The 9,241-nt window shown below is 43.8% G+C and overlaps 1 protein-coding gene across 2 annotated transcripts; it reads left to right on the top strand.

The window, feature by feature from the left end:
* The first annotated feature begins 368 nt into the window (after nucleotides 1-368).
* Nucleotides 369-8,582, top strand: LOC106575369 (transcription factor Sp3). 2 transcript variants are annotated; one of them, XM_014151860.2, is made up of 9 exons: nucleotides 369-548; nucleotides 813-910; nucleotides 2,782-3,015; nucleotides 4,287-4,850; nucleotides 5,111-5,272; nucleotides 5,368-5,569; nucleotides 5,709-5,898; nucleotides 6,107-6,303; nucleotides 6,422-8,582. In XM_014151860.2, the coding sequence occupies exons 2-9, from the start codon at nucleotides 842-844 to the stop codon at nucleotides 6,676-6,678; spliced, it is 1,875 nt and encodes a 624-aa protein (XP_014007335.1). In that variant the 5' UTR covers nucleotides 369-548; nucleotides 813-841; the 3' UTR covers nucleotides 6,679-8,582. The 2 variants fall into 2 exon arrangements, with proteins under 2 accessions (XP_014007335.1, XP_014007334.1); XM_014151859.2 differs by having other exon boundaries at nucleotides 5,078-5,272.
* Nucleotides 8,583-9,241: the final 659 nt, after the last annotated feature.

Below are 9,241 nucleotides of genomic sequence, written 5' to 3'. Positions count from 1 at the left end.
TCTTGCTGGCATCGTCACAGAACAATGTAGCCAAGATGTTCACGATCACTGCACTTAAATATAACAGAGCTTAGTTACAATGTTAGCCAGCTAACCTAGTAGTGTAACAAGGTGAATATGCGGATACATTAATACGAAAATAAATATTGCTGCAATTACATTTGCCATTTTCCCAACACTTCCTGCTCTTTAACTTCAACCATAGATTCCCAGATATGAGGTTATTGTCTAAAAACAAACAGGAAACAGATATCCAATAAAAATGACGGACATATCGCTTGGCCATAGAAGTCTCACCAAACCCCAGGGTTAACCAATCAATTTTGAGAAGAACGGTGGGACTTCCTGCTACGTTGCTAGCGCCCCCCTTTTTGTGTTTCCCTCACTGTCAATCAAAACAGAAAAAAATCGACCCGAATTCACCGATCAACACAAGCCCGCCTTTGATAAAAGATAATCATGTTCGGAGTTTAGTTGATCAGATAATCTTTCGATTATTACCTTTCACGATATGACTGGTACATAACATTTAACCCATCAACCAACCGGTGAGTTTGTACGTTACAACCGATAGCAAGGCAGGCTAACTACGTCTTTTAATCTTTTGCAGGAGCCCTGTGCTAGGTAGTTAGCGAGTTAACAAAAGTAAACATTCAATCTGTGTCGAAATCCGCATTGAAACCTTGTCGCAAAGTTAAGGTTTGCCGTTAATTCTTCATCGACTGAAGTTTGTTGTCTCTTTGCAGCCTTTTAAGAGCAGAAACCTGTGAGAAATTTAGTGTTTTGCTAAATTTTCTTTCTCTCCATGCTAGCGCCAGAGCAACATTTGAAACAAGAGGAAATGGCTACCGCGGACGTGGAAGGCAGTCAAAGCGAATTCCTACAGCACGGCGGAGCCTCGGAAAACCAGGTACCCCAACATTTTCTATCTCGTATTTCGACTCCTCCGAGCTACTACTGTGTGATGTTATTAGCTAGCTAGAAGTTCACACGTTTTAAATGTTGCAGGGGGTGTAAAGCTAGTATACTTCCGCCGCTGTGTTCCCCGCTATAACGGCCACCCACTTTACCCTTCTAGAACCCGCCCATAGTGGGTAGGACACAGCCCGTCACTTGGTCAGGTCGCCGATATTTAGCTCGTCTACCTGGGGCTAAAGGGGTACAGTGGGGAAAGGAGGGGTGAGTGGGGAAACCGAACAGAGAATCTGCACTGGACTACAAAATATCTCCCCCACGCCCATGTTGTAGCGATTACGTATTTTGTCTAACCATACTAGCTGTATTCGTTGGATGATAGAAGGGAGTCTTCGATGATTTGTGTTTAGTTGTGGTGACTAACTCTCGAAAACCCTTCTCCCTATGTAGGCTGTTCAGCTGTTACTTTCGCCCACATTTGGCTCCACAATTCCGAAGCAGTGTTTTAACATTTAGAAACGCCAATCATTGCTTTCAAAGTGGTTTTCAAAACGTGCTGATATCCGCCTTAATTTTCCGCTGATATGAAAGGTATCTTTCAAATTTAAAAAAAAATATATTAACTGTAGCAGTTTTGCACAGATCGACAAGCTGTGTGCCTCCAGTTGATGAACTACACTTCATCCCCAGTTACTCATCCCCAGTTACTCACTGTTGCGGAATGAAAAAAGCTGATCTCGTTACAGATATGTAGAAGGCACTGGTCATAAGTCTTATGCTGTTGCGTTGTATTTCACAAAGAATATGAAGCAAAATATTGATTTGGAAATGACATTTCTGTACTATCTGAGAGGAGAGCTAGAGGTACAGAGACAGATACCAGGGTGTAGGCTCCACACTGTGAATAGGGAAAAATGACATGCAGTATGGTTTGATATCACAATGCAGTGTCAGTAGACAAGACAATTATTGTGGATCTTGTTAAAATAGATATCAAATCCTATATTATAGGTATCTGCAACATTGGACTAGTAATAATACAGTAGTATCAAGTATCACATGTTCGGAGCTCGCTAATTAGCGCAGGTGGCCGCCTATGTCTCTTCTGTCTTGGTAAACAAGCGATGTAACATGGAGATATGGCCGTGTGGGAACACTAAGCCTATAAAACATGTGTAGTAATTTAACCTTTTGTTTAAAACCATAAATAAAAAAGGCTTCCTGATATGAAAGATACTGTACGTTCCGCGATGCATGTTAATGTTTAGGGCTCTTAACAAAACTCTCCTGTCAGAATATACTGTACTTTCGTCAATAGGCGCTGAATTGGGTAGGTGCGTTACATGTTTGAGGAAGTCTGGATCCTTTGTTATCAAACCACCTAGCTAAGCCAAAGTCTGTATAGCGGATTCAGACATATTTAGGTTCATGGTTGATTTCTCATGTTGTGACATTTTTGCCTTATTAAGTGAAATGTCTTTATACTACTGTATTATTACTAGTCCAATGTTGCAGATACCTATAATATAGGATTTGATATCTATTTTAACAAGATCCACAATAATTGTCTTGTCTACTGACACTGCATTGTGATATCAAACCATACTGCATGTCATTTTTCCCTATTCACAGTGTGGAGCCTACACCCTGGTATCTGTCTCTGTACCTCTAGCTCTCCTCTCAGATAGTACAGAAATGTCATTTCCAAATCAATATTTTGCTTCATATTCTTTGTGAAATACAACGCAACAGCATAAGACTTATGACCAGTGCCTTCTACATATCTGTAACGAGATCAGCTTTTTTCATTCCGCAACAGTGGATCTGAATAATAATTTATGAATGTGTGTGTCTTCTCTCTGTCAGACCACAGACATGACCGCCATCCAGCTAACAGGTTCAGACCGTTGGGAGTTGTTAACCCCGGTCTCTACTGGGAAGGATGCGCAGCAGGGAGTCGTCCACATTCCTAACTCTGGCATGATGACCTCTAACGGCCAGTATGTTCTCCCTATCGGGAACATGGACAGTCAGCCCATCTACGTCACAGCATCTGGAAACGACGGCTCAGCCAATGGAGTGTCCAGCATACAATACCAGGTAGTGTACTGTACACACACACACACACATCCCTTCAAATGAGTGAATTCGGCTATTTCAGCCACACTCGTTGCTGACAGGTGTATAAAATCGAGCACACTGCCATGCAATCTCCATAGACAAACATTGTCAGTAGAATGGCCTGTAGTGAAGAGCTCAGTGACTTTCAACGTGGCACAATCATAGGATGCCATCTTTCCAACAAGTCAATTCGTCAAATTTCTGCCCTGCTAGAGCTGCCCTGGTCAACTGTAAAAATCGTCTGTCCTCGGTTGCAACACTCACTACCGAGTTCCAAACTAACTTTGGAAGCAACGTCAGCACAAGATCTGTTCATAGGGAGCTTCATGAAATGGGTTTCCATGGCCAAGCAGCTGCACACAAGCCTAAGATCACTATGCGCAATGCCAAGCGTCAGCTGGAGTGGTGTACAGCTCATCGCCATTGGACCTTGGAGCAGTAGAAACACGTTCTCTGGAGTGATGAATCACGCTTTGCCATCTGGCAGTCCGACGGACGAATCTGGGTTTGACAGATGCCAGGAGAGCGCTACCTGCCCAAAGGCATAGTGCCAACTGTAAAGTTTGGAGGAGGAGGAATAATGGTCTGGGGCTGTTTTCATGGTTCGGACTAGGCCCCTTAGTTCCAGTGAAGGGAAATCAACGCTGCAGCATATGATGACATTCTAGACAATTCTGTGCTTCCAGCTTTGTAGTAACAGTTTGGGGAAGGCCCTTTCCTGTTTCAGCATGACAATGCCCCCGTGCACAAAGTGAGGTCCATGCAGAAATAGTTTGTTGAGATTGGTGTGGAAGAACTTGACTGGCCTGCACAGAGCCCTGACCTCAACCCCATCGAACACCTTTGTGATGAATTGGAACGCCGACTGAGAGCCTGGCCTAATCGCCTAACATCAGTGCCCGGACTCACTAATGCTCTTATGGCTAAAACTGCAGCAAAGTTCCAACATCTAGTATAAAGCCTTCCCAGAAGAGTGGAGGCTGTTGTAGCAGCAAAGGGGGGGACCCACTCCATATTAATGCCCATGATTTTGGAATGAGATGTTCGACGAGCAGGTGTCCACATACATGTAGTGTGTGTGTGTGTGTGTGTGTGTATATATACATGCACATATCTGCAGGTATACACACACACACACACACACACCTCTGTTAGCGGAATGTCCATTACCAGGTCGATTATCATGGTATCCCTTACACACTATTTTCTACACACAAATACTGAACTCTCTCTTCTATGTCATCCCTCAGATCCACAACTCCGATGGAACTCTGGCAGGCTTCTCTGCGCAGGGATTGGACGATGGCTCGGGCCAAATCCAGCTCATCCAGGACGGTAGCCACGGCAATATCGGAATCAGCGTCGCCACAACGACAACCTCTGACCTCCTAACGCAGGCTGGGCATATGCAGCAGATTCAGGGCGTGTCATTGGCCGGGGGCACGACCTATAGCAGCACGGTTCCCATGGGGCTGTCGGGGGGTAACATAACTTTCCTCCCTATCAACAGCATAGACCTCGAATCACTAGGGCTTGCCAGCGCTCAGACGGTTCCCATAGCAACGACGACCGACGGTCAGCTGATCATGGGCAGCCAGGCGCTGGAGGGGCAGGAAGGTGGAGCCAAACAGCTAGCGACCCTAGTTAGTGAAGCTAACGGTAACCCAGACCTCTACGTGCCAACAACCTCATCCCAGCTGCCTGAGACCATCGACGGGACGGGGGTTCTGACTCAAGCTACTGCCGTGTCTGCCGGGGTTTCAGACCCATCATCAGAGAACTACAACTCCCACAACCACCTGCAGCAAATACAGGTCAGTCATATGACAGAATTCCCTAGGCTTATTCCCCAGCGCCCCACACCACATACAACAGTCATATTACGGTGAGCCATGATACAGGAAAAAAGTTACTAGTCTTGTTTAACTTGTCTTCAGCAGATCATATTACTATGTACGTTGCTGTAGGTCCTCTTCGGGACACTGTTCTAAGAGCATGGCTGAAGAAAATACCATGACTGAATTAAGTCTGTTTCATCCAGGTGTCCACCTCTAATGCCTCGTCCTTCTCCCAGCCCATCCTACAGCTGTCGGGAGACAACCAGGGGGCCCAGGGACAGGATCTATCCCAGTCTGGGCAGACGCTCCAGAGTGTCCAGCTCGTCAACCCTGGAACCTTCCTCATCCAGGCCCAGACAGTCACTGCTTCAGGACAGATACAGTGGCAGACCTTCCAGGTAGGTTGTGTGGGTGTGTGTTTATCTGTTTGACTACCGTACGTAGGTGTGTGGGATCATACATGTGTGTAACTCTTTCTAACGCTCTCTCTCAGGTCCAAGGGGTCCAGTCTCTGCAGGGCCTCCAGCTCCCCCAGGCCCAGGGGGGCCAGCAGCTGACTCTAGCCCCAGTCCAGGGCCTCTCTATGGGTCAGGGAGGATCCATCACCCTGCCTAACCTCCAGACTGTTACAGTCAACTCTATAGGACAGCCAGGGATTCAATACACACAGGGAGAGGAGGCCGGCAGTCCTGCAGGTAGGAACATGCATACATATATACACACACACACACACACACACACACACACACACACACACACACAAACTCCATCTTTCTATTTCTTTCTTACTTTGTCTCTCACTCACCCTCACATTCTAACTCTCTCTCCCCACAGACATCCAGATAAAGGAGGAGCCGGACTCTGAAGAGTGGCAGCTGAGTGGTGACTCCACCCTCAACCCCAGTGACCTCAACAACCTGCGTGTCCAGATGGATGACGAAGACATGGACATGTCCACCGGGGAGGGCAAGAGGCTGAGGAGAGTCGCCTGCACCTGTCCCAACTGTAAAGAGGCTGGAGGGAGGTGGGTTGGAAAGAGACACACAATATATTAACACAAATGTATATAAAAAGGGTGGATCCTAAGCTTTAGCTCAGTGGGTTAATGTGGTTGAACCGGGTTCTATACTCAGTAGGGTCAGTTTCAACCACGACAATTGAAATTCCAATGACTGCATGAAGTTGACTTTGTGTGTGACCCCAACCCTCTCTCTCGTCACCCCTTCCCCCAGAGGGTCGAGTCTTGGTAAGAAGAAGCAGCATATCTGTCACATCGTGGGCTGTGGGAAGGTGTATGGTAAGACTTCTCACCTCAGGGCTCACCTCAGATGGCACAGCGGAGAACGGCCCTTTGTCTGCAACTGGATGTTCTGTGGCAAGCGGTTTACCAGGAGTGACGAGCTACAGAGACACAGACGGACACACACGGGTAGGAATACACACTAACGCCATCTTCACTACATAACACAACCTTTACCCTCACCACACTTATTCTTTCATCACTCTCTACCTCTTTTTCTCCCTTTCATCCCTCTTTCTCTTTCCAGGAGAGAAGAAGTTTGTGTGCGCACAGTGTTCAAAGAGGTTCATGCGTAGTGACCATCTGGCCAAACATATAAAGACTCACCAGAACAAAAAAGGTGTGGCTTCCTCCTCATCGTCTCCGCCCCCCAGCGACACCATCATCACCGCAGACGGAACCACCCTCATCCTTCAATCAGCTGCTGGCGGCCACGACCTCCTAGGCAATCAGGAGATCCCTCTGCAGCTGGTCACCGTGGCGCCCGGTGAGGTCATGGAATGAGGGCGTGGCTTATAGACTGGCCAATAAACAGGGACCGTGTGGGCTTTTTTCTCCCCCTTTGTTTTTGTTTTTTTATTGATTTTTTTATATATGAATATATATATACGTAAATATATATGACAAATATATATATATATTTTAAGTAAGAGTTATCATGACTTTGTTTGTTATTTGCAGTCTTTTTATAGGCAGGCAAACAAATTACATTCAATGTTGTCACTATGTACACACACACTCTCGCAAACATGAATACTCACTACGAAATGCCTTATTTTGTATCATACTGTTGTATAAAATGCTGGAGATGCATGTGTTTTTTAAGCTTTTGCAGATCATGTAATTGTGTCAGGATGCAGGGAATAGGAAAAGTGTAGAAGCTCTCTCTCTAGAGCGATTGATTAATTGAATCATCAATCGCTTTCTCTAGAGAGTGTGGGTGTCTGTATTGAGAGAGACTACAGGTGGCTTCATTAACTCTTCACCTGAAGCGACAAGCATAACACCCTTTTAAGACCTTATGAACACTGTCATAGCCATGATATAACACTTAAAAAAAAGAAAACATTTTTATTATAGAACACTATGACAGTTTATAACAACCAATATCTTCATAATGTCAGACCTTTAATGTAGAGTTGGGCTTGCACACTGATTCTCCAACACATACCTTTTATTTGTTAACAACGTTCTGATCAATTAATGTTTGGGTTGATTGAAACTTTGCTAACCAATAAAGGTATGTCTGTGTGTGGACACTTATTTCTATGTAGATTCTTTTTCCCAGTGTACCCCATGAAAGTGATGTGACCTCATGCTATTAAAGCGTGTGTCATGTGACATGCCCTGTGGTTTCAGGTGAAGCATTATTAGCGGTTAGATTGATTTGGTGATAAAAGTTGTCCATACATGCTGATCTAGGGTCAGTTTAGCATTTACCCCCCTAATGTTTTGGAGAGGGTAAGCTGATTCTAGATCTGTGCCCGAAGGAAACTTTTACCACACAGCAGAATGTTTGGGTCATCACTCTAGCCAATACGAGCACACTTGCAGTGCTTGCTCAAGTCAAATGTGTCTTCAATTAACTAGTTTATTTTATTTTTGTTTGTTTGTTTTTTACTTTTTGTTGTATAGTCACATTTTATATTCTGTTTCTATGACTGGCTTAGTCTGGGACTTGTCAGAAGGAAGCATCTCAGATCGGCTTCTACCCATGGAATTAAAATGAGTTAAAGGACACGGGTCTGAAAATCGACTTGATTTCTCAATTGCCCATCCGAAATGGTGACATTTTGAACTTGTCATTTTTGCATTTCTGGAACAGTTGAGGTTCACTGACCAGTACATTGAACATTTCAAATTGTACATCAAATATGGCCGCCGGAGCACGCACCCACTGCAAAACATTTACTGCAGTCCAATTTTCTACACTTCTCCTGAAGTGTACTCGTTCACTCACCTGCATGGATTTAAATGGAATGTATTGGAGTGGATTATGGTGGAAACTTCCTCCAGACATTTTTCTACCAATCCAATGCACACATCTGGTTGAAGGGTAGAATCTGAATCGCAATATTCTGTTCTACTCATTCTAATTCTATAATGTTTCTACTGCTCTCGGGCTAGTTGCTACTCATTGTAAAGGAAACAATCATGCCATTATTATTTCTAAATGTTATTGTAATCTTTCCTGTCAGTATGTGCATGTCTTAGCATCCACTTACCTGTATATTATTATATTCTATTCACATTGTTTATAGAAGCCATTTTCTTTAGATAAATAATTTTGTTGTATCAAAAGCTTATTTTAATTGTTTTTTTAAAAGAAGTGTAAAATTTGAATGTTACTTTTTGTAAAACCTTTTTTCAAATGGATCATAATTAAAGTCTGAATTCTTCCAATGACAGACTGTGTGTGTCATACTAGTTATTGTATGATAACAGCAAAGATTATTCCTCTCCTGGTTACAGCAATCTTTGGTTGCAGTACTTATGAAAAAGGTAGGTGGCAGCAAAGCCATTTGTTGCAGGATTACGTCAGTTGACATCCACGATGAAGAACGGTTTGTTTTCAACAATGGCTTTTACGAAGAAGAAACCGCAGCTTTGTTGTAATAATTATGTTCTGGTATCTTTAGCTGTTGGTTGCATTATGTTCTTGATAGGTCATTTAAATAAGAGGCAAAGACAGTACATTTAGAGAACTGAAACGTTATCTGACTGTCACTTCATTGCAATAGTAAGAGCTCGTAAGTATCCTAGCCATGTATACGACTAAGCCAAATAATTAGATAACTAACCCAAGATAAACCAGAACCTTTCGTTTCCAATGGTAGCAAATTAATCATAGTGGGCAGAAAAAGCACGAGCTAGTGTGCTCATGTTGTCGCACGCATTTATTTGCATATTTCCGTTAGAGAACACCTACTCTGAAGTGCGCGTGTGCAATAACTCAATTTGCCTTTACAGTCGTTCTAAACAACGCCATTAAAAAAAAAAAGTAGGCAAAGTTTACAAAACTCCACTCTGTTAGAGATTCAAGTTTTGGAAACAGAAAACTATGGAG

The sequence above is a fragment of the Salmo salar genome, chromosome ssa17 (assembly GCF_905237065.1).
Source record: "Salmo salar chromosome ssa17, Ssal_v3.1, whole genome shotgun sequence".
Lineage (NCBI taxonomy): Eukaryota > Metazoa > Chordata > Actinopteri > Salmoniformes > Salmonidae > Salmo > Salmo salar.
The sequence above is the reverse complement of the archived record's forward strand: the minus strand, read 5'-3'. Positions and strand labels throughout refer to the sequence as shown.